General features: G+C 37.5%; 2 protein-coding genes and 1 long non-coding RNA gene across 6 annotated transcripts; 2 read left to right on the plus strand and 1 right to left on the minus strand.

Annotated features, from left to right (window-relative positions):
* Positions 1–26: 26 nt before the first annotated feature.
* On the minus strand, positions 27–22428 carry LOC113533076 (uncharacterized). Its single transcript, XR_003403392.3, has 5 exons — positions 22292–22428; positions 22089–22192; positions 5804–5934; positions 896–975; positions 27–611 (listed from the first exon to the last, which is right to left on the minus strand). It is a non-coding gene; the product is annotated as an uncharacterized LOC113533076 (long non-coding RNA).
* Positions 5362–17272, plus strand: rpz (rapunzel). Of its 4 annotated transcripts, XM_034297879.2 has the most exons (4): positions 5362–5545; positions 7747–7799; positions 8534–8613; positions 12188–13327. In XM_034297879.2, exons 1-4 carry the CDS (start codon positions 5431–5433, stop codon positions 12918–12920), a joined length of 981 nt encoding a protein of 326 aa, XP_034153770.2. In that variant the 5' UTR covers positions 5362–5430; the 3' UTR covers positions 12921–13327. The 4 variants fall into 4 exon arrangements, with proteins under 4 accessions (XP_034153770.2, XP_026780716.1, XP_034153771.1 ...); XM_026924915.3 differs by lacking the exons at positions 7747–7799; positions 12188–13327 and adding an exon at positions 13987–17272 and having other exon boundaries at positions 5411–5545; XM_053227938.1 differs by lacking the exons at positions 5362–5545; positions 12188–13327 and adding an exon at positions 13987–17272 and having other exon boundaries at positions 7779–7799.
* Positions 22408–25039, plus strand: LOC113533073 (protein rapunzel). Its single transcript, XM_026924906.3, has 2 exons — positions 22408–22539; positions 23110–25039. Exon 2 carries the CDS (start codon positions 23112–23114, stop codon positions 24294–24296), a length of 1185 nt encoding a protein of 394 aa, XP_026780707.1. The 5' UTR covers positions 22408–22539; positions 23110–23111; the 3' UTR covers positions 24297–25039.

Genomic DNA, 25039 nt, shown 5'->3' on the forward strand with positions numbered 1-25039 from the left:
AAGTACAATAAATAATGGCAGCCAAATTGTTTACAGTTTAGTGCTTTTATTGAACAGACACTAACAGGACATTTTGTTTAATGTTTACAGATTGGATTTTGAACATGAATTACACATTTTACCTCCAATATATTAAGAAATGATAAAAAGGAAACAGCCAAGAAAAGTAACACAGATTCATGCATTATGGTAAATTTAAGTTAAAAGTAGCTGAATATTCATGTAAGGGACACTTTTTAATCTAACTCATCTTATCCTATCCAGAAAGGGCCGGTGTGGGAGCAGGTTTTCATGCCAATCAAGCAGAAGCCACACCTGAGTCTACTGAAAGTCAAGGTCAACTGGTTAAACAGGTGGAATCAGGTGTAGCTCCTGCATGGATGAAAAAATGCACCCACACTGGCCCTTTGTGGTTAAGATTGGACACCTCTGATCTACGTAATATTAATTAACATCCAATAAATCTATCTGTATATATCAGCTTAGTCTTTTTTTCTTAGTTATATTAATAGCTATGTGAGCTATATAGCCTGAAATCCTAGGAGATCATTTTATGTGAATCTACCTCAAAGCTGGCATCAGCATCACTCCATGTCTCTTTCTTTTGACACCTGAATGGAAATACAAAGACAAACATGATTCCAGGAACACAAAATCTTCCCCAGCAGACATAACCTATCCATGTTATGTCCATAGGTTAAGATGAACATTTTTTAAATTCACAAACGTGGTATTGCTGTCTCATCACTATCCACTATTTAACGCAATAACATTAACATATCAAATTTCATAGTTTTGCATCTATTTTAAAAGCAGTTTCCTGTTAACAACCCCTCCATATATACTGTATACATATTATATTGACATCAATATGCTATATACATATTATACTGACATCAAAACCTGAAGCGGTGCTCCTTCCAGGAAAGGCATTTCTCCAGGTCAGTATGGTTGCTTGTTCTTCTCTTGTTCTCCCTGTAAGTGGATAACATGAACCTGTGAGCATAGCATACTATGGCTGCCATTTCTCCCCTTGCTATTCAGACTCGATTCTAATGAAATAAGACTCGATTCAAAAATCTTTTTAAATGTCCCAGGCTGAAATCAAGACTCAGTGTATTATATTGTGCATGTCAGCCATTTTAGTTTCCACACTGATGTCTGGATTCACCACAAATTCACGTTGGAGCTGTGGAGAGTGGAATCGAGTTCCAACCTTTTAGAAACTAAATATCACATTACTGAGACTGAATCATGGACCTACATGAGACAATCCTTAAGCTGTTGGTTTATTAGATACACATCCAAATTCATATAAATGGCACATTAGAGTCAGCAGATGAAAACTGTGTGTCAGTGTCTGAGAATGGTGCTAATGACAAAACACTACCAGGGACCTGTGGATGAAACCAGGTTGTGGATTATAAAAGTCATTAGAGCAGGGGTTCTCAGACTGTTTGCATCCCTTCCAGAGTAAAAGAATTTCCAAAGACCCCATTACGATCATTTCATTTAAAGAACAAATGGGTAAATACATTATGTACCATATGTACCATGGGTCATATTAATTTACTCAAGCAATTTATTGCTGAACTTTCCACTTATCCTGATGTAGATTCAAAACGCTGTGTCATATTAACAGAAATTCCTGGTTTAATTAAACTTGTAGTAAGGTTAAATGATTAAATTTTAGTTACTGAGTTTGAGATTAAACACTTTCATTTTTAAAATCCATCTAGTACAATCACTCCATCTAGTACAATCTTTTTTCTTTTCTAAAAGATAATTTTACATGTATCTTATTTAACCTATTATTTATTAGTATTATTTTCTTTGTTTCTCTCTACTGCAGCACTCCTTGAGAGCATACAAACTAAGAATCTCATTGTACAAGAAACCTTGTGCATATGACAATAAAGTGCTTGATTCTTGAAACTTGAAATACTTCATACCGTCATGTGATTGTAAAAAAAGCAGTACAGTCATGGACAGTCACCTGGATATACAGTGTGTCATCTGGATATATGTTCCAGAGAATGTTGAGAGTGGTACAAGCAAACAGGCCACAATCAGGAAAATCTGACTCCAAATTAATGTGCAAATGTCATCTCAGCACCAGTTATCATCCAAAAAAAAGTATATTTCCTTTTGACTCTTAATGGAGAGCAAGAAAATTTGTGTCTTATGCGCACAGGGCATCAAAACCAGACTGCTGGTAAGTAGGAAAGCGCTATGGACTTATTGCTTGTGCTAAATTGTCATCCTTACATTCATTTGACCTTTTTTTGACAATGACATGACAGTCAGAATTTATTATTCTATTACTCTATTACTTAATAGAATAATAAATAACAGAGTAATAGAATAATAAATGTATTGGTTACAGGCTGTTCCCTTCAGGCTGTATAAGATTAGCATGAAACCTAACAATGCCAGATGTTTTGGATAGGTGGCCAGGTGTGTTTATGGGTGCTAAGCATGGACAGGTTGATTAGCTGGTTTAGAGGAGCTGCTGTGTATTTTTGCTACACTTGGAAATATTCTGAATTGTCACACACACAGCCATAAAATTGCATTTTGAAAAGTCATATCATATGTTTGAAATGACGTTCAGGTTTAATGTTGTTCCATCGTTCAGAGAGTTCATATAGTCTGCAGGTGGGTATGTGTAAAATGCCACTACAATTCATTAGAGCAGATAAACAGACCATAGAGTATTTACTGCAAGATTGTGCCGAGATATCAAGAAAGAATTCTTGAATGAATGAATGAATCACTGCGTTGCAGCAGCAGTAAAAGTATTAAATAATAAAGTGCATTCTCCAGGGCAGACACTGTATATTAGATGTGCATCAAAGTTTCAGGAATTTGCTGCAGTTATTATCTGTTAAACACATCTGCTGCAATTATTATTATAAAAAAATTATTATTATTATATAATTATTTATATATAACTATATTATTATTATTATAAAAAGGTCTAACTGATGATTACAAATTAAATGATCAAATCAATATCAAATCTAATCAAATAAACCTTTATGAAACTCACTTTTGTAAGCATGGAGCATATGGAGTAACCATCACATTGTCTCAGATGAGGAAGTTGAAAATTTGCATCTTGCTAACGGTTCATGAATCCGTTAAACCAGCTGGGTAAGTATGAAACATATACAACTTCCAGGAACATGATCAGCACAGACCAGAGGGAATAATAATAATAATAATAATAATAATAATAATAATAATAATAATAATAATAATAACAACAACTTCTTTAATAATAAAAGGGTCTATACCATTAAATCCGACAATACATCTATTAATAATATTAGGTTATATTTTGATTAAATAAATAAATAAATAAATAAATAAATACTCACTATTCCACTACATGTTTACACAATACAAAACGATTTTTGTTTTTTATCACGGAAACATTCAACTAGACCTATTATTGCATACAGCTAACCAGGTTGCTGTTAAGATGAAACATCTCCAAATAAATAAATACATAAATAAATAAAATAAAATGCAACATTTAATCCTATTTTTGCGCAGTTTTTGTCCCGATGTTAAATATCTAGATGATGCAGCAAACTCTGAGGGTTTCCTCAATACTGCATGTGGAGGCTACATATAAACGACTCTCTGTAGGACTGAATCTGATCGTTGCTTTAAATAATAAGCAGCTATAATGCAGCAATCGTGCACGCGCATCTTCACGGTGACGTGAACATTAATAGCATGAACGTTATTAATATTAATAGCGGGTTTGCGCTTTGGCTTTTTGATGCCAGATGGAGTATTGCTATTTTGTAGCAATGTAGACGTGTTTGTTGTGCATCTAAGCGACTCGTTTCAGGATTTTTGCTGTCTGTTACAGCGCTTCATGACCCACACGGACATGACATCCGGTTACACCACGTTGCGCGTCGGTTTGCGTTGCGCAGGCGGTTGCTCAGCAGCTATTCACGCACCTGGTCCCTTATCTCTTTCCTTTGTGCTGTCTTGATCTTGTCTGTTTCATACGCAATGTTAGATGCTGTACCTAATATAATTGCGCATTTTACTATTAGGCTAATTGATCTCCTAAATAACGGGCGCCTTAATTTTTTTACAGCTCGGATATCCATGCGCACAGCACAAACAATCAGGCTGGAGCTTGCAGCTTGAAGTCTAGCCCTTTCTGTTTACTATGTTTAAGTGGGGAGGGCAGAGAGGGGAGTCTTTGGGGACGTATAGCCTGAAGGACGCGTCCAGACTCGCACTTTCCTCTGATGTAGACTATCCTTGGAATGCCACATGCAGAAAATGTCTGTCAGACCTGGCTGCTGTTTTTTTTTTTTCTTCTTTTATATACCTGATCCTATACATGGAAGATATTCCTGAAAAAGGATTTGGTTTGGATCATGACGCGCGCCACGATGCGTTAGTGCGCTGACCTGCTATATTCTTAATTCTTCATTCATATATAAATAATATGTGCACCTGGAAAACATAAACACCTAATACCTCATAAAAAAATAAATAAAAATATAAACATGTACAACCTGTGCACGAAAAACGCAGAAGATTTAAGCGCGTTATTTTCGGGTGCGTCGTCATCACAGCTCTCCGCCCTAATGCTTTTAAAAAGCCATGAATAATCTTGCTAAATAAGTAACAAACCAAGCCTACTGTTTTTTTTTTTTATTAATATTTTTTGTATTTTTACATCAGTAATATATATTTTAGCCTGAAATTTTTGTCAGTGAACTGCTTTGCATCTTAACAAAACCAAGACATTTCACAATGGAGTAGTACTTAAAATAAAAATAAAAAAATCGTTTTTTGGCACAGATCAGATCAGACGTCTAAAATCTCCTACAGACTGAGTCTAAAAAACATTTTGACATTTTTAGCATGCAAATAAGTCTCTGTGCTGCGCTTGTTTTGAGTAATAATCAGGTATTTGTTTGTGGATACACACCTGCACCTTTGGAGAGGTGCGTCAGTTCCCTATAGCGCCGGCACTCTTGGTGGATACCTTATATTTCAGTGGCATTTTCTCTTGATTTATTTAATTAATTTCTACATAAATATCCCACTCTGAACTTTAATTTGCCCTCCATAATAAATTCTGACTCTTTGGAGCAAGTGGTAGCGTCTGGCAAGCTCTCAATCACCCTTCTGAGGCTCTGTACGCCTCCAGCTGTCTCCATAGAGTCAGTTGCCTCTCTGTATGGGCTATTTGAATGTTGGGAGGCTGGAATATTTGAATGTCAATGGGGGAGGACATGGGTAGTGTGAGGAAGGGGCTGCACAATGGAGGGCTGTACATATGCCATTTTTTTGGAGCAAGTGGTGCCTTGTGCATCTGTGGTAGCTAATGGACCCATTTCGACCCACCAGGGTCTTCCATGGGACAGGAAAATGGTATAGTCCAATATGAACACCCCTACACAGAGTTCTGACATGGAAGTGGCCCTTTTGCAAGGATTGCTGGGAAGAAGACGTACAGTCGAGATTTGGACTTTGGAGAGGGAGGTAGCTCTCAGAAGAGGTAAGAAGAGCTATCTTGGCCAATGCCTAGGCTACCAATGGATGGATGGGTTTATTGTGATGTGTTATGGCTCATATTCATGCCAGAGGATGTGTTATATTGGATTATTATGGGTTGAAAAAAAGAAAGGAGAGGATACTGCTAAGCACAAACAAGGAAATATGGAGAGGCTGCTAGGGGGAGCTATAGCTGAGCTAGGAAGGAAGCTTGGAGATTGTTCTGCTGTGGTGGATATGTGGACCATTTTTCACTACTCACATTGTTAAATACAGACAGAAAGTCCTTTCATTGTGTTGTTATGGCTTCTTGAAGTAGTTTTTCAGTTGTTTTTTCTTGGTCATAGAGCTTCTGGCCAGTGGAAGTGCTAATATTAGCAACCAGGCTATGCCCTGAAAAAGAAGGAGATAAAACCATTAAAAAAGTACTACATAAACAAGATGAGGCTCTCAAACAGAATATATCTATGCAAATAATATCTCCTGTGCGCTTTGTGTAACTTTGCTAGTCAAATAGATGACATTTACTCCCATTGTGTGTTGACAGAGAGCTTTAAAGATGGCCGCTCTCTCAGGAGTGAAAGTAGATGAGGTTGCTTACTTCCTGACTGGAGTCTCATTCATGCTGGTTTAACACACGCTTTAAAGAGGCTCAGAAACACTGAATTCATTGCTTATAGAGTGAATAATGCGCATCTCTGATGCAGTGAGGTTGTGTACTTTGGCCTAAATGAACTCACTTTGGAGAGGAAAAGCTTCAGTCCTCGTGGTTGATTTGGTTTTGACAGACTGGGTGTGTGTGTGTGTGTGTGTGTGTGTGTGTGTGTGTGTGTGTGTATGTGTACACATCGAACCAGAGTCCAAATGTATGTATACAAACACTAATTTCCATTATCTAGTCTCCAAAAATGTAAACCTTTAGTGGTCATTGAGTTCTGAAACTAATTTATTACAGGTTAGTTTATTATTTTTATTATTTTATTTTATACTGTATTATATTTATTGATAATATTATTGCTTTACATAAAATAAAGTGGGGTGACCCCCCCCCCCCCCAAAATAAATAAATAAATAAATAAATAAATAAAATAATATTGCAAATAATTATGTGTAAATATTGTATACTTTTGTTTTGGTGATGCAATTTCCATTTTCTGGAAATATTATGTCCACTTTTATCTATTTATATATTATACATAAACATATTTTTAACTATTAACCCTTTCATTGCCCACCAGTCATGATTGTTATAAAATAGGAATTGTCTCTCAACCTGATTCCTGCAACTGGAAAGTAAAGAAAGTTGACAATTCATCAAAACACACACAAAAATATAAACTAAAAATAAAAAAACAAAGAAATTAACTTGGTGATTAGTTCAGTTAGGTAAGACAAAGGCTAAAATGATATCACACATTCATCCTAAACCAGATTCAGTGCAATGAAAGGGTTAATATAAGAATGAAACGTGAAAGAATCACTTAAAATAATTATAATAATAAGTAAAATAATTAAATATGAATGTTTCTTGTTGTATAAATCACTTTAATCCATTGGCTTTTTAGAGAGCTGCATTTATGAATCACTGGGTCACACTTTCTTTTAGTGTCTAAAAGTATCAGGGATGTAAAGGGTTAAATTTGAGCTCAGGCTTTGTAGCAAGAAGTCTTTTGTGAATGTGACATTTTGGTCATAAATCGAGAAAACGTAAATCACTGCCCCCTATGGTTTGCTTAGGGAACCTGCTTTGTCATTACAGATCATGGCTATTAAAAAAACAAAACAAAACAAAAAAAAAACAAGCCCATAGAAAACCTGTAGTCGATTCATTTAATAGTTCTTTAGAAATACAGGGCAAGCAGACATGTAGTGTGTCACAGACATGCCCTTAGTGAAGAAGTAAGTGGGTGTGAATGACAAGTGTGAGGTGTTGGATTTTAGCCATAAGCACACATGGTAATGTCCACTTGCATCTGTCAACAGCTGTGCTTCCTTCACTTTGCCTAGTTTGGTGTGGTGAGTTGATAATCCCAAACATTTAAGAAGCAGATTGTCTTTCACAGCATTATATTCACCCTTGGTATGCAATATACAATTTTAAGCTTTTTTTTTTTTTTTTTAAGAATTTGTGCCTTTCCTGTTTCTTTGGAAAGTATTTTTTGAACAGGCCCATCATTAACACCTGTCATAACGTTCACACCACAGACAAACCCTTCATGAAGGCCAGGAACTGCATCGTAATCGCACACGCTCATCCAGTACGTAATTAAACCATTTCAGATGAATGCCAATAATAGCAGACATAGAGCTAATTAAAGAATATTATCATCAGTCTTATCGTTTATATCCTTCACTTGAAGGACGCTGATAGGTCTTGATCCTTAAAGGGTTGGTAACGTTTAACTTCAGGTTTCTGTTTTCACTACTGTGAGTCAGTAATAATGGGCATTATATACAAATAGTTCAGTGTCAGATCTGATGGAGTCGTCTTCATTTTTACAAAGTCTCCAAGAAATAAAACAGTAAAAAGCAATATCAAAGGATATCAGTATCATTCATATCAAATCTACTGTGAGCCTTATCGACAGTTTTGGTATGTCATGTAATTTCTGATAGGTCCTGTATACTGAAGAGTTTTCATAAAGTAAAAAAAGTATGTTATATTCTGTTACCCTTACACAGACAATGATGTCCTATAGTAGAATTATTACTGCTTTTCCTCACTGAACTTTGAAATAAAATAATTTTAGACTTAAAGTGCCATTTGTTAAATTATTGCATTATAGAAAAAATGCCCTGAATCCTGGCATATGAAGTGTACACAAGTAATTTTCTAGTAAAGTAAAGTAATTAAAGTTCACATCTCAATTCTGCAATGATTTTTGACCAGTTGTAAATATAAATAAGTAAGAACACTTCTTATTTTTGATTCAAAGCCCCTGATTATTAGCTATAAAGTGACCTTTAGTAATCTCCTTTTGTTTTCTTGCAGGAATTCTTCTTATCTGAGAAGACACAATTACTTATAGACGCAGATTTCCTGTGTACACACACCCCAGAGAGGACTGCAACGTAAGGCCCAGCTTTTTGCTAACAGAAACTGTTCTTAAGGCTGATAGACGGGATGTTTCAATCCCATTTGCTTTCGAAGTTTTAATGCAATACTGATGTCAGATCACTGCATATGAACTGATATTAAGACACTGACATCCCCACAGCAAGCCAAGAGAATTTTTTTCTTGAATTTCTGTTGTAAAGTTGTGTCGTTTATTATCCTGCAAGATGATCTGATTCATGTCAGGCAAAAATAACTGGCATTCACAGTGTAAAATATGCCTGTATCTCATGCCTGTATCAGCCCTCATACTGATGCTCAGTATCGGATCATTGCAGTCCTTAGGCTGTCAGCTTGTAAGGTATCCAAACAGTGAACCAGAAGATTACTTTAAATGCTTGGTGGGACAAAATCCTTTCACTTTAAGATACATTATGTAGTAAATAAACCCTATTACATTCTGTCTCTTTCTGTACATTCTTAAAAATAACCCTGTAAGCGTTCTCTGTTTAAGCTTCTTAAAGAGGTTCTAGGGAAACACTTAGCTGTAGGGTTCTACACCGGACCTTTAAAGATTTCCTCAGAGGGACAACCAAAAACCCCTTAAGGGTGAGAGGATACAGTTTTTCAGAATTTGACAAAAAGTATGCCACAGAATGAAAGAGCAAATAGTTCACTGTAATAGTAAATGTCCATGACAGGCTCTAGTCTAAAAACCTGCTACACTCTTAGAAAATATTTTAATTAGTCATTGGATGATTATAGGTCCAAAAAGGGTTCTACATGGAACCCTACCCTTTCTGAACTGAAAATCAAAAATATTTTAATCGCAGCTGCAGTGTAACGTCATTTAGCGTTATCGTCTTTAAAAAACCTGAAGGTATAAGCACATACTGTGATGCACCAATATGCTAGTGGGTTATATTGTTATACTATGAATTTCTCAAAATTTAAAAAGAAAAGAAAAATGTAAAACCAACTTCAAAACTCTAAAGTTCAAAACCACTGCACTGTTAGCAAAGGACAGGTCTAATCTCTCTTTCGTCTGTCATTGTGTAGGACATAGAACCACAAATTAGAGCAGCACATTAGAGTCATTTTTAGTGTAATGTATCACATAAAATGCCTTAGTTCCACATTATTAATACTCAAAACTAGACTATAAAGTGCAGTCATATTTGTCTGGCTTTTAATTATGCCCAAATCTAAAAGTGTAGAAACTTAGAAATGCCATTTCAGTTTCTTTCCTGTTTCCCTTTATGAAGGGCTGGGGTTTGGTCTTTTTTAATTTAAATTTTTTAATTGGAACCATACCCCTTCTGAACCTTTTAAGGGTTCCCACAGAGGGACAACCAAAAACTTTTCTGTTTTATTATGTTAAAGGTTTGTGGTCGAGGCAATCGTATTAAGGAGTAAGTTTTACAGACCTGCCAATCTTTACGCATTTTGCACAGCTATGAGTTATCACTCAAAATTATGCAAACAGTCAACTGACTTATCCCCAGTAAAAACTGCAGATAAGTCAAATGACAACGTTTGAAACAATGCCTTTTCGCAGAAAGAGAAAAAAAACTTTCTTTTTAAGTTTAAGAATTTTTTTTTAAGATTAAATAGACCTGCAATGTAAAATCTAACATGCAATAAATATTGTAAATAGTAATGATAGTTGGAAAAGTGATTAAAATGCTACAGTTTCTACCTTACGCAAATGATGTATGAAAGGGGCGTGTCAAAAATGTACTCAGTTTTACACCACCACCATCCCCACTCACCAGGACTTTGTTCCTCTTTAGGGTTGGGTGATCTGGTTTTTTAAAACATTCTAACATTTTTTCCCCAAATAAAATTATTTGGGGAAAAAATGTTAGTGTAATGTCAGCCGCAGTGTAATGTCATTTAACAACATCCTCTTTGAAAATGTGAAAAGTTATACTGTGGTTGTGGTGTTATACTGTGAATTTTTCAGAAATATTTAAAAAATAAATTGAAAGCCTTATGAACAAGGGTAAGGCTGTCATATCTCTCCTTTTCATCTGTCGAGCTGCACATAGAACCACTAGAGTCACTGGTGTCATACTGTATCAATAGTTCAAGCATTACCACCACATTATTAATACTCAAAACTGTCATATTTGTCTAAAAAGCACCCAGGGACAGACTCTGTCTTTAAAGCTACTCACAGTTGTTTATATGGGCAGCTGCACAGAATTCGATTGCAGTGTGAACAGTTGTACAGCAGCTGCATTGACAATGTGAACAGTGTTAAAGCTTTAAAAAGACATTCCCAGCTGTCAGCTCTTTGTTTACTTTGAGTAGTGAATTTTCCCCCACTTTTTGTTTTCATATCAATATCTGGAAATTCTAGTTCCCCTTCAATGCCTACAACCAGCAATGGCATCCACTTCCTGAATTTTTCTATAGACTGCTCATTTCTCATTACGCCCAGGTCTAAAAAAGCGAATACATACTTCTGAATTGCTGCTAACCAATTGCAGCGAGGAGCGTGGCAGCCATTTTCTGAACTGTAAGAAGGGACTGCGGAACAGCTGCATTTTTTTCCTTCCTCCTCTTCCTCCCCTCCCTAACCCAATGAGCATTGCTCAGATATGAGTCACTCCCTCACCCTGGCCATATATAGCACAGAGGCAGGGGCGGTCTCTCCAGCCTGAGGCTGAGATAGTGGCTGCCTGCACGAAAAACACAGCAGCACCATTAGGAAGGGAACAGCTACAGACATTAAAGCAGGTAAGATCCTTAGCTCGGGCCCATTTTCTGTTTTCCCGTTCACTGTTTCTGTCAGTATGCCTTGTGTAAAGTCATTTTATACTCATGTTGCTTTGTGTTGCGGTTGAGTGAGTCGTTGTTTGGGTTGTTTTCATTTTAAGCTAACCAGTTTAGCCTGACAATGGGCAGTGCTTCAGTGCTAGATGCAGTCTCTATATTATGCAACCACATGAATTTATGTATAAATGTATTGTAAGGGTTTATTCTGGCTATGAAAGTTCTTTTTCTGAATGTCTGTCTCATGTTAAAACAGAAAGAACAAGAAGGCCAGCTAATTGCTAAGTGGTTGTGGTTTGGGATTAAGAAAGACTGGGTTACAGCCTATGATTCACTGTTGTATGTAAATCGCTCATATATGAATGACATTAAACTAGCCTTTGTTTACAATTCAGGAAACAGTGAAAGCTTGCTTCCAGTAGCCTATATGATGCATTACTTAAATCCAGCTTTTTGAAGAAACCAATATAGAGTTAGATTTTCAATGCACAACCGCAATAAGTACTATAATAATGTTCTAATCTAGGATCAAATCTTGGTCTCTAAAGCTGATCCATAACAATCAGCGTATTTTATTGGTACATGCCACGTTTCTCTCCTCGGTTGTTTCAGAACTGGACAGCAACCTGCTACATCTGCGTGGACGGTAGTGAAAGTAAATGTTTAGATCACGAAAGGGAACAGTGGGATCATTTAAATACCTAGCTTGTGTAGTGAATAGTGGCTCAGTAGTTGGATAATGATAGGCAGAAAATAGTGGTTGTGCAGTTCTAGTTTGGTTCTCTGACACATTTGTCCTTCTGTTTTCAGAATCACAGGGGACCAAGGGCTCGGTAGACACAAAGCCAGTGACCCCTCTGCATCAATGGCAGACAAGGAGCAAATCAAACAAACTGCGGCCAAGGTGCTGGGTTACGTGGAGAAAGTGTCCTCCTTCGCCTCTTCCATTGACCCTCTGTTTGGCATCGTCACCTCGCTGGTTGGTGTAGTGAGGAAAGGCCTGGTTGAAGAGGAAGGCAATGAGCTGGACAAGGACTTCAAGCAGATTCATGACAAGCTGGAGAGCATCTCTGAGCAGAACAAGCAGACGCTGCGCCAAATCCGCATCAATGAAATCAATGAAACATTTGGAAAGTATGAGGAGTACATCAAGCACCAATATGGCGCCTTCAACACCATGGTGGACCGGGTCAGGACGAACCCCGACGATGCCGAGCGTTACATGGAGGATTTCAAGAATATCTATGAAAAGGACAAGAACGACTTGAGCTTGGACGTGTTCTATCGAGGCATCATTGGGAGGAACAGTCTTTTTGGGAGGCCACTGCTGACAGCTTATCTAGAGCACTACAACAGGGACAGAAAGATGATGGAGGCTAGATGCGCTCATCTGGCCCACCTCTTCCAAATCGGCCTCATGGCACTGATGGCCTACTATGCAGTCACAGAGGATGACGAGGACGAGGTCAGGGAAAAGTGGGCTCAAAGGGTCATCGAAATTCAGACCAAGATGCAAGAAGTCCTGGATGAGTGTAGCGAGTAGGAGTGATGCCAAATGCACTGAAAGGTTGTTAAACCATGGCTGTCTTCGTTTCTACTGCTTTATAATGGAGACAATTATAAACAAAATCAATGCTATTTATATTATGGGCAATAAGAAAACTGTTTCTTTCTATTCTTGTATTGTTTTCTATGCCTTTTTTGGCTTAGCACTTAAAATTCCAATCTTTTTTTTATTCACGTTAAACAGATTATGCAAAATATTATGATATAAATCTAAAAGTGTCGCTGAATGTATAGTCAAGCAAGCTGGACATTTTGCACCATTTTTGTGTATTTTATTTTTTACTGTTACTCATTCTGCCTGAATGTTTCCAATACTTTGTAACTGTGGACCATACTGTTTTATTGTTTGCGCTAAAATAAATATTTGTCTTTTCCAATTTAAAATTCAGGCTTTGGTTTTATTGATCATTAGCTTATTCTCACTTGATAACATTTTGCAGTCCTTGAAATTTCAAAAGTTCTCTCATTTCAGATTGAATCAATTTTGATGATGAATATAGTTGTTGTAAGAGCCTCAGAATACACTGATATCTTTTTAAGGACATGTAGCTCACTCTGAGCTGTTCAGGTACTCACCACAGAGCAATATGCAAATTACTGTTTTGCATTCAGTAGGATACTGAAAGCTGCAGGCTTGACAAAGGATTACATTACCATGCCACCTCACTATATCTGAGAAGATTTCTATGAGAAACTACCATAAAGTATTTCTAGGCTGTCGGCATATGAGACTTAATATACAGTGCCTTACATAAATATTCACCCCCTCGAACTTTTCCACATTTTGTGATGCACATTTTCTGGAGCTGAAATGGTTTAAACTAGGATTATAGTTCATGAACCTACACACAATAACCCAGGAACTATGAATTCTGTACTTTGAATAACTTCGCATAGAAACATATTTGGTCTAATACAGTGTGCTTATCTACTTTGTATGATTTGTATTTGTAGTATGTGTTACCTGTTTTAAAACAAAGTGCTCTGAGTGAAGGTAGTTGTCTTTATAATATGGATAAAGTATATCTTCTTCTCCCCATCAGGCCAACGTTTCTGTTTTAGGCCATGGCTGACGTCGAGATCTTAGAGGACCGAGACAAGCTGAAGCGAGGCCTGGTGAAGGTGCTGGAGTGCGTAGCCACCATCTCATCAGCAGCCGCTGTGGTGAATCCCATCTTCGGTGTGGCAGGCTCGCTGATCCGTGTCGTCCTCCACCATGTGGATGATGAGGAGATTCAAACTCTTCGACGTGAGTTTGGCAGTGTGAACCGGGCGTTGGATGAGCTTTCAGTGCAGAACCGTGGTGCGTTGCTCCAGATCAAGAAGGAGACATTGGACGGGCAATACAGCCGCGTAGAGGAGAACCTACGCAACCAGTTTCGTAAATTCATGGAGGTGGTGGAGGCACGGCCCGAGCACAAGGAGCGCAAGCGCGATGATTTCGAGGAAAGCTATGCCAACGACATGGGCGACCAGAACCTGCACACCCTCTATGACGGCGTAATGGGCAAGCCCAAGCTCTTCAGCCGGCCCATCCTCGAAGTCTACATGACTCACTCACAAGGAGATCGTAGAGTGATGGAGCGCCTGTGCACACGCCTCACCTACCTGTTCTGCATCGGCCTCATCGCTCTGATGGGTTACGCTGCCATCATTGGTGATGATGAGGAGGGCCTGAGCGAGGAGTGGACCGAGAAGATGGAGAATGTGCAAGAGAGGATGCAGGAGGTGCTCCGGAGGTGCAAGTGATTCCTTTCCCCTGATTCACACACGTGTGCACACACACACGCACACAGAGGACTCCTTATGTATTCCATAGAGGTCTATGCTGTGTCTTTTTTCATGTCTCTATTGTCCTCACATCTCTCTATAATGTATCACATATTCTCTAGGGTCTCACTGTTGTTCCTGATGGTGTGTATTTTTTTTAATTATTACTCACTTTTTTTTTATTACTCACTCTCCTCACCATCCCCTCTGTTTTCTTATATGCTGTGTTATATATATTCCATCATATACATTGCCCCTGGTAAGAGAATGAACGCTCAGGTGGTACATGATACAGTTTCACTCCATCCACCTGAGGATTCTCCCTTTACTGTTTAAAGAACTGAAGCCTTTAAAGGCAAAAATCTGTCAAATTTCTCATCAAAGTGGTCAGGTTTTTAAAAGCAAATGCTTGTGTCCTTAGAGGTTTATGCACCATACTGGCTAAAGCCTCATCCACATTTGAAACCATCATTTTTTTCCCCTGGATTTCACATGAAAATTGTAGAATTTCTTATGCGATTATGCCAAATTTGATCATTTCAACTTGTTTTATTATTACACGCTTTGTAATATAGCCACCTACTGGACTGGCATGCTCATCTGAGCGTTTTCAAATTGTTTTTGTCTTTTCATGTGGATGGAAGTATTTTCAAAAACACTTTGGTGGAGAGGAGTTTTTTTGGAGGGATAAAGAATACCCCCTTTTTTTTTCAGAAATAGCTGTATACATGTGCACAATTGGGCCTAATTGCCATTTTGGTGTATAGCTATTAAGACACAGACTCTAGGAACTAATATTTCACGTTAGTTAATGTTAAATATTACGAGCAGATTCCCACCCTTCCATTATATTTTTGCACTTTCAGTTTGATGGTTATTATAAAAGGAGTCTGAGGATGCCAGAACTTACAGCTGATTATAGAACTGTATTTGGCCCATTTATGCGCACACACACTATTTCAAATCCTATTTCTTTGCATCAAAACAACTCTGAGGGTTTATCAATCTCTGTACGTATAGGGTGTGTGTGTGTGTGTGTGTGTGTGTGTGTGTGTGTGTGTAGGTGTAGTTAGTGGTATTGGTTTCTCTGTGTCACATTCACACCCAGTTGTGCGCGATTGGTTTTTCCAAATCCAGTCTTTCAGCAGCACTTCCTGCACTTTATGCAGTTCTACTACAGCATCTAAATCATCTAAAACAAAGGTTGCTTTGTACTTGGTGTTGTGAACACTAAAGTTTCTTTTTTTTTTTAATAACTGGAACACTACTTGGGTTTGAAACTTTGGTTTCAAATGTGGATTAATGAGGAACACCCACAACTAACACTACATGCCTATGACTTACAGCATGCGATTGGTCATGTCACCTTAACATGTAAAAACACTAAAGGTAAACTTACGCCTTATGAGACTAAACACTACACTCATCCCAAGTTCATATGTTTCTTTAAACTTACTGTAGTCCTGCCTTACTGTATTAAACAACAGCCTGGTTACATCAGTATTGCATTATATGCGATATGGCTCTGTTACATGGAGAACCCAAGTGTTGTCTAACTGCTTGAAATCCTTGATCTTTAATAGAAAGAATGTAAAGATGTGCAGCTGTTTGTGGAAAAGTTTGCTACACTACGTGAGGTAACAGGCTGTCACTTGTTCTTAATGCTGAAACGGTGGAATAACGTTGAGAGGTTTGAAAGCATGAGCTGATGCATTGTTTAATTTCATTTTTTTATGTTACCTTTTTTTATAAGGTAACATGACCGAAACACTATCCTCATCATTTCCCTTTTTTACACTTATTTACACTGGTTTCAAAAGTTTTTGAACCTCTTTATTACAGTTTAGTCAATGATTGATGACAAGGACCAACAAAAAGATGCAATTAGATAAGAAAGTCTAAATCTTTGTCACTCTGAAATCCTAATGAGACTCTAGGACAGAGCAGTTAATCCTACAGTTATAGATATGGTATTCTGTGTCAGATTTGCTTCACAGCTGTTTGTGTTGGATAACAGAATCTGACTCATAACTCTATTTAGACTTGCATTATATACCTTCAGCAATGATTCAGAACAAACTGCTTAAAGTGCATGCTCATCTTTCACGGGTCGTATACTGAACCATGCCATTAGTTCCTCCTGCATATATTACACATATAACTGTTCCTGAGATCAACCTTCACTTTGTTCGATGAATCCATTACTCTCTCTTTGCTCTTCTCTGTGCAGGATCGAATAGTATGTAGATACCCTTTGTCATGCAAATATACACATCATAACATCTAAAATCTATATACATGCTTAAAATCAGTTATGCACTTTTAAAATGAGATCAGTTATAGATCTCTGTATGAAACAGCTCATTGGCTCTGGTCAGTGCAAATTGGTAAAAACTGGCAAAACAATTGGTGGAAAATGCTTTGTGCACAAGAGACAATGAGAAGATTGTGAAAATGAAGATGCTTTCCTGTTCTTTGATTATTTTTTTAGTTGCTGATCAATGTTGTATAAAAGATTATGCACTACCAATAAAAATATGAATATATGAATGCATAAAATGGCTTGGATTATTTTCAACACATACACATTGAATCTATCATCATCATTTGTTTGCACTGTAACAGGGAACCTAGATTGAATGTAAAGCTTGATTTTCTATAGGACAATAATAATAACGTGTAATAAATGTGAGGCAGCATTAAATTTCTATGTGTGACGTCAGCCAGACCGCACAATTCCACCCACTGCCGCTAGATGTCGCCATTGTCTTTTCCTCTACAAGACTACATGACATGGCATACTGTATAATTTACATATTAAACAAGGCAGCGTTTGCTTTTCTTATGACATTTAAGTGTTAACTAATAAAAGAAATTAGTGTTGCTGGGTTAAGAAATAAGGAATATCACTTGTCATGCAGAGAGATCAGTACTAGATAGACAGGATTTTTATTGCCACTATACAATGTCAACATAATGCATTATGTTACTTAATAATGCATCATGTTATTTAAGCACTACTATTAGAGACATGTAGTCTTATTAAAATCCTTTTCACATCCTTTTCCAGGCTTTTTCTTTTTTTAAATAAACTACTGAAAACTGTAAGAAACCTAAAAAAAATCAGTTTATAAAACAAAATAACTTAATATTTGCATTAATACCTGCATGGTTGAAGGTTTATTTGCCATTTAACACTATCCCCTTTGAATATGTGAGGTCGTATACTTTAAAATACTTTAAAATAAGTAAAATGTGCAGTCAGTTGCTTTGCTCCCTCCACTGCTGCTGAACCTGTAATGAATCTTTCTGCCACTAGAGGTCAGTAAAGATGACTACATTTCCATCAGATTTATGGCTAAAATAAAAGGTAGCATTGCTGCCTCACAGTTCTAGGGTTTCTGGTTCAGTCCTGAACTCTGGTTACTGTCTCTGTGAACTTCAGCATGTTCCTCCCATGTTTGTATGAGTTTACTCCAGATTCTGCAGTTTTCTCCAATTGTCAAAACAAAACAAAACAAACCAAAAAAAAAGAATTCTGGTAGGTGGATTGACTATGTTAAATTGCCCATAAGTGTGAATGGGTGAGTGCATGATGACATGCTATGGACTGGTGTCCTATCCACCTTTTCACCCAGAGTTAACCAGATTGGCTCCAGACCCACTGTGACCCTGACCAGGATAAAGCACTTACTAAAGATAAATGAGTGAATGGATGGTTATTATGGTGAGCATTATCTTACCATTCTTTTGTTTTAAGCCAGTTGTAAGTCTCATCAATTATGTTGTCAAAATCCTTGTTTTCAATTAAATAATACAAATAATAATATCTGATACAAAGTACCAAGTTTCATCCTGAGCTCGGGTTCATTTAACTCAAACACTACTGATTTCAGTAACTGCTCTTTGACCTTTATCATGTGAGGTGTAAGATGTGACACAAGATTCATCATTTGTAGAAAAATCATATAAATCTGTTTATGTTAGATGTTGTAACTTCTCAGAAAATTCTCAGTGTTAAGTGAAAAGCATCTACAGTGTTTAAATACTGTTACTGATCTGAGTAAGAGTGACATATTTCACATTATGTTCTAATTTATGCAAATGTGTTTCTCAGTGTTTTACAGTGTTTTCTCATATACAACACTGTAACTAATTTTTCACTGCACTGCATAGATAACATGCACTCTTTACTAATGATATGAAAGCTGACAGCCAAAATGTTACTCAGTGTAGCTGCATTTACGGACAGAAACTGAAGTTATGGTTAGATAAGATTAAATAAAGACAGGCATTCAAACAATGCAGAGGCTAAAATGGGAGGATAGAGAGTCATCTAAATGGAAAAAGGGCCTTTAACAATTATTATCACTGCCAATTTATTATAGTTTTGAAAGCAATTAAATGAGAATTTCTACAGAAGAATTCTAGCCATCTTTACTGACCTCTAGTGGCATTCTATAGCTCAAAGAACAGCTCAGTGCAAATGCTTGAATTATTAATAATATAATACTTCTCATCATCTCTTTAGACATATTGACTATACTGAATTCCAGGACAGAATGGAAAGAAAGTACAACTGGTAGTGTGCAAAACACAGCACGCAGTTTGCCAACTCAAATTTTTAAGACTATATGAGGAATAAACATGACCGGGTTGTTTTTAAATTTCTTATTACAGCACATTCCAATGTGTTTTATGCCTCTTATACCATAGCAATTTCTTAAATTATTTATTTATTTATAGCAATATTATTGAATTATTTATTGAAGAGCAACACATCATACCTTTTATCCATTTATAATTGCATTTAATATTATAGTACATTGATTAAACAAGTTATTTGCTGTTATCATCCTTGCCAGCCTCTCTTTTTTCTTTCTTTTGAAGTTAATAAAACAAAACAAAACAAAACAAAAAACCCGCAGCATTTCATGCTACCAAAAAACTACAAAATTAAAAACTCCTCTGTCCTGAAAATATTAGAATGAGTGCATTCATATAAACTTCTGATTTGCATCTGCACTACTGTCAGAGCTGTTGTCATAGGACTATGTTGTTATAAACTATAAGCTATAAAGTATACCCTATTCCTGCTACGAGAAATTCACTATGCAGCATCTGTTACAGTTTAAAACAGTACAATTTTTGGTTTGGCTTTTAATAAATAAATAAATAAATAAGAGGTTTGTTATATAAATGATGATAATTTTTTGTACTTAAAGTATCCCTGTGTAAGTAAACCTTTAAAAAATAATCAATGTAAATGGTGAATCTGGCAAAATATACATTAACAACCACAAGACTCTGTGGATACCACGTCATCATCTAATAATTTGCATACCTGTCTCAAAAAATTTCAAGGCCATGGAGCTTTCCAAGTAAACACTCCCCAAATCATTTTTAAAAATTAAATTACTAAGAGAGTCTGTTTTACAATGTGAATTTAACATTGTTTTAATAAACGTGACCCAAATATCAGTCTATATAATCAGAATCAGCCACCCAAAAGATATTAAACATTTAAAAAGACTTTTTTAAATAAAGTGAAAATAATGTAAAAATACGCAATGTAGTACTGGATTGTGCCATGTGTTACTTGTCAGTGTTACTGTCATTAGTTAGATCATTAACTCTGCCATTGTCATTGACAGCCATGTTGGTTCAGCAACAAGCCCCGCCCCTTTGCTAGTGCATAATAGGATAAATTATTGCTAGGATAAATTATCGTAAAAAGTGCCCACAGCGTCACACTTAACAGTTAAAGTCTTGCCAACTTAGAGACTTTGTCTCTAGATTTGGTGACTTTTTAAACCTATTTGGCAACTTTATTTCAGAAAAGAGGCTAAAGACATTAGTGCATAACTCCTGGCTGAGTTGCGCTTGTGAAATCCAATGTTCCCAATGACCAATCACTGATCACTATTGTTACCAATGACCAATCACAGATCAGCATTGTTCATCAATCTATCACTGCTCACCACTGTTAGCACCAACCAATCACAGATCACCATTTTCCCCCATGACTAATCACAGATCACCCTTTTTCCCAATGACCAATCACTGATCACCATTCTCCCCCATGACTAATCACAGATCACCCTTTTTCCCAATGACCAATCACTGATCACTATCATTTTATGCACCTTTGTAATTTTTTATTTTGAAATTCTCTTCCTAGTGATATTTACAGTAATAAAAGCAAGTTATTCCATCTAATTCTACAATAGAAACAATAGAATTTTGTAAATGCATAAATAGCTAGTCTGTGGTGCCAAAGACGACCTCTTTCTATAAGAATACGTTTAATAAAAATGCAAATCAGCATTAGCTACTTTTCTCTGAGAACAGTTCCCAGCACTGGCCAGTTATAGGGTTAGGCTATATTTGAGGAACAGAACATGCTTCGTTGAAATTGACAACTTGCCAGGCTAATTGCACAAGGTACCAAACGATTTCAACCTGTAGTAATTCAAAAAACAACAAAGCAAAACCCTGTGAACCATCCACACAACTCAGAAACACACTTTTTAACCCCTCTAACATTCCTCTCACAGCGAGTAAAACAGGTTTGGGCCTCCCTTTGAGGAGGATTACACACAGAAAGCTATTGTAGTTCAGGTATTGAAAAAGATAAATGTGATTTTACTCAGTCTGTTTTTCTCCAAATGCTGATTTATTGATGCTGATCCAAAATCATAGACAATAAAAGAGACACCCAAATTCCCATCCTAATTTACTCAAGAGAATGTCACAACATCTGGTGGTGTAATATTAGAAAGAAAAAAAAAACTAGTTCGTATGGTATAGTAGGTGTTTGTGAACGCAGCATCATGTCTTTAATAAGAATGATTAATTATTGAAATTTCATACTCTGTAAGACAAGCCTTAAAAGGCTCTCCACATTTTTCAGAAAACAATCTTTCTTCACTGCAAGGCTGACATACTGACATGCAGACCAATAACTACAGCACAAGTAGCACAATTTCATGTCTATCACCAATTTAACACCGTATTCAGTGTCTGTAAATCAGTTATAAGCCTGCTGGTCCTGTGTAGATAGCGTGTGTTATACAGAAATCGAGGCCACGGGGATGAGATTAGTTCCTATTGCAGGTTAAATAAATAATTGAGGCGTGACCTTTGTGTGAACACAATGTTTAGAAATGAATTTCAGTCGATTTTAATTTCTTCTGATCGATTCTCACCTCATCAGAAGTAATGAGAGAGAACAGGCAAGTCTCGTATCTATAGCCTTTCCAAATATCCAACCAGAATGAATATTACGCCGATTCCTAAACCTATAAAAAGCATGCTAGGAATTATGACGTCAGCTATCTCATATTTCTACACAAATAATTTATAAAGCACTTACCTTTTGTGATGGAGGAAATACTGTCAATGGAAATGTGGCCGGTGGATCGGATCAATGTTGCGCACCATGCGTAAATTTTCTCCTCTCCAAAGATCACGACTCAGCTAAAAGAGATTGTTTCACATTAAAACTATGAAGTAGACAGAAACATAACATAAGCACTGCGTTTTAGCCAGGTGGAATCAAGCAGAAAGAGATTTTACCCGACTGTCACGAAGAGCTTCCCAAAAATGGCTCATGGCTCAGCGCGCACGACTCTCCCTCTCTCTCTCTCTCTTTCTCTCCCTCTCTCTCTCTCTCTCTCTCTCTCTTTCCAGATGCATCATTCCTCAGCCGATGCTTTAACATCATCACACGACTAAATCTGACAAACTTGAGGGACATTTGGTGAATTTGGAACGTTTCTCCAGAGGCTCCTCCTGAAGGATTTGTGAATCTTCATCATTTTCAGGTACTGACATCTATCCTTACATTCACACCGTCCTTGCACTTGAGTTTAAGGATATTTTAAGGTGTGTCTCTTTGCAGGGGCCCTTAAATTTGACCTGTTTTTAAGGATAATTGAAAACGTGCACCAGCTGCAATCCATTCGATTCAGTTTTCCGATATTGGTTCTCATTGGGTTGTCTGTTAATTTTTTTATAGCGCGAGCTAAAAATAGCACGTTTCCCAGCCAGCATGAAAGGTGGCTTTTCCTTGCGTCATTATTTATTTATTTGTCTATTTATATTTATTTGGAAAACCGATTGATAATTCAAAAGTTCAGTTGATGAGTCCTTTTTAATTGGTAGCTTTTGAATGTTTATAATATTGATATTCATTTTTGTTCATACATCCATACCTCAAAAATAACATCCTAAACAAACAAGTTGACTTGTAGATATTTTTTCCTTGTCCCTTCTTTGAGTGCCCTGTATGCCATCACATAGAATGCTGAGTATGTTTCCAAAAAGTAACAAAAAAAAGTATGGTTTTCAGGACTGCATGTTCCTAACTGTCTTTGCTTGGTTGTTGATTTTAGCCATGCCTAGTCCACTGGAGAAAGTGGTGGCACAGAAGAAGGAGGCCATTGAGGCTGTAATGGAGCTGTTTGAGAGAGGAGCCGAGGTCTTGGCTAGCACGGTCGGGGAGCTTTTTCCCTTGTGTGAAGCCGCTGCTCCAGTCCTGAAGCTAGCTTTAGACAACGTTGAGAGTAAGGAGGTGTTCTATGTCAAGGAGCAGTTCCTAGTCGTGAGGAATAGGCTTGACGTGATCTCGTCCCAGCTTGAAGACATCAATTGTGAGATACAGAAGGGACGTGTTGATTCACAATACTTTTCTGTGGAGGAGAACCTACGCAACCAGTTCCGCAAATATCTCGACATCTTGGAAGCCAAGCCCCAGTTTCGAGAGGTCAAAACGCGTTTGTTCTTAGACCATTTCAGCAAGACGGGAGGTGAGAGGAACCTCTATGTGCTGTACGATGCCCTAATGGGCACAAACACTTTCGGGGAATCCATCCTGGAGGTGGTTGAGCGATATGAGGCTAGGAACAGAAGGGTCCTAGAAGACTTCTGTGTCCGGATGAAGGAACTCTTCTGCCTGGGGTTGATCGTCTTGCTAGGTCATTGTGCCCTCACTCAAGGGGAGGATGTGGAGCAGGAGAAGATCTCTGAATGGAGCGAGAGAATCCAAGAGGTCGAGACCAAGATGAAGGCAGTCATTGAAGAATGTGTGAAGTCATTTGCAGAGCAGGCACGTCTGGACGTCCAGAGGCTGGTCCAGGAGAAAGAGGAAGGGAGTCTCCAAGACACAGCCCAGGAGCTGCTTAGTTTCCTGGTGAAGAAGTACGATTGGGTTAGGTGGTCTGTCCGTGTTATTAACCACTCAGGAAGCAGCTACCGCAACTGGCGTGCCGGAGACAACTTCCAGTGTGTTATAGGACAGAACTGTTTTGATGTGCTGCAGGTAAACAACACCAACGTAGTCGTGTCCTACTGCAGCAACCCACAGCCTCTTCCCAAGGACAACATCCAGCAGCTGATGGATGGTCCTGCTAAGAAGGGAGATGCCAAAGCTGTGGTGGAGAATCTGGAGAAGCAGCTGTCTGGTTTTATGGTCCATGCTGTCAGCCGTCATAAACAGAGCTTCGCGGCTTGGAACTTTCCAGAAGACTGCCATTATTGGGAGAGGCATAAGAATGTGGCCCTCTGTGTGCATTCAGATTAGCAACAAGGCCAAAAGATCAAATGAGATGCCTTATTGATTTGTGTTCATTATAAATTGGACACTTTTAATCATGTGTGTGAAAAACAAACCATTTAGCCAGACGTGATTGTATATGCCATTCCAACAGATACTTAGCCTACCTTCTTTACTTAACCTATATTCATTATGCTAATCACTGTCTTGTCTTAATGTCCATGACAGGTCTTAATACCAAAGGCATAAACTACACGTTTGTAATTAACCACAGCATGCACTTTGGCATTACTATAGTCGACCCTTATAAATGCAAGATTTCTTGAAGATCTCTTAGTCTAAATCTGTACTGAAAATCATGCTTGCTATGTTAAAATGGCATCCTAGTGCTACATCTGAGAATTGCGATCACTATGTAGCACAATAACTTACGGAACAGAATTCATGATCCTAGTAAATCATGATATAATCACAATTAGTCGCATGTCTTGCCAGTTGCCCATTATCCACTATACAGGCCACCTAGTAGCAGCATCAGTCTCTTTTACGTGCTTTTCTGGCCGTCAAATGTTCAGCATCTTGAAATCAGCTCTCTGTACTCACAAGTATAGTAAAGCTCTGGTTTCTGACAAGAAAACAAACTTTTGAACACTGTAACACACTAAGCCTTTTAGACACTGTGTTAAAAAAGTTTATGGTGACCCATCTTATTCTAGTGACTGGTTTGAAAAAAGTGGTGAGTAAATGTGTTTGGCAATTTGCAATGTCAA

Source organism: Pangasianodon hypophthalmus, chromosome 22, assembly GCF_027358585.1.
Source record: "Pangasianodon hypophthalmus isolate fPanHyp1 chromosome 22, fPanHyp1.pri, whole genome shotgun sequence".
NCBI classification, from domain to species: Eukaryota; Metazoa; Chordata; class Actinopteri; order Siluriformes; family Pangasiidae; genus Pangasianodon; species Pangasianodon hypophthalmus.

Excerpts from the sequence above, each read along its gene's own strand:
- LOC113533073 (XM_026924906.3), top strand. The coding sequence starts at position 23,112 with ATGCCTAGTCCACTGGAGAAAGTGGTGGCACAGAAGAAGGAGGCCATT.
- rpz (XM_034297879.2), top strand. The coding sequence starts at position 5,431 with ATGAACACCCCTACACAGAGTTCTGACATGGAAGTGGCCCTTTTGCAA. Across the intron at positions 5,546-7,746 it reads GGAGGTAGCTCTCAGAAGAG|ACAAACCCTTCATGAAGGCC; the intron begins GTAAGAAGAGCT and ends TTCACACCACAG. Across the intron at positions 8,614-12,187 it reads ACCCCAGAGAGGACTGCAAC|AATCACAGGGGACCAAGGGC; the intron begins GTAAGGCCCAGC and ends TTCTGTTTTCAG.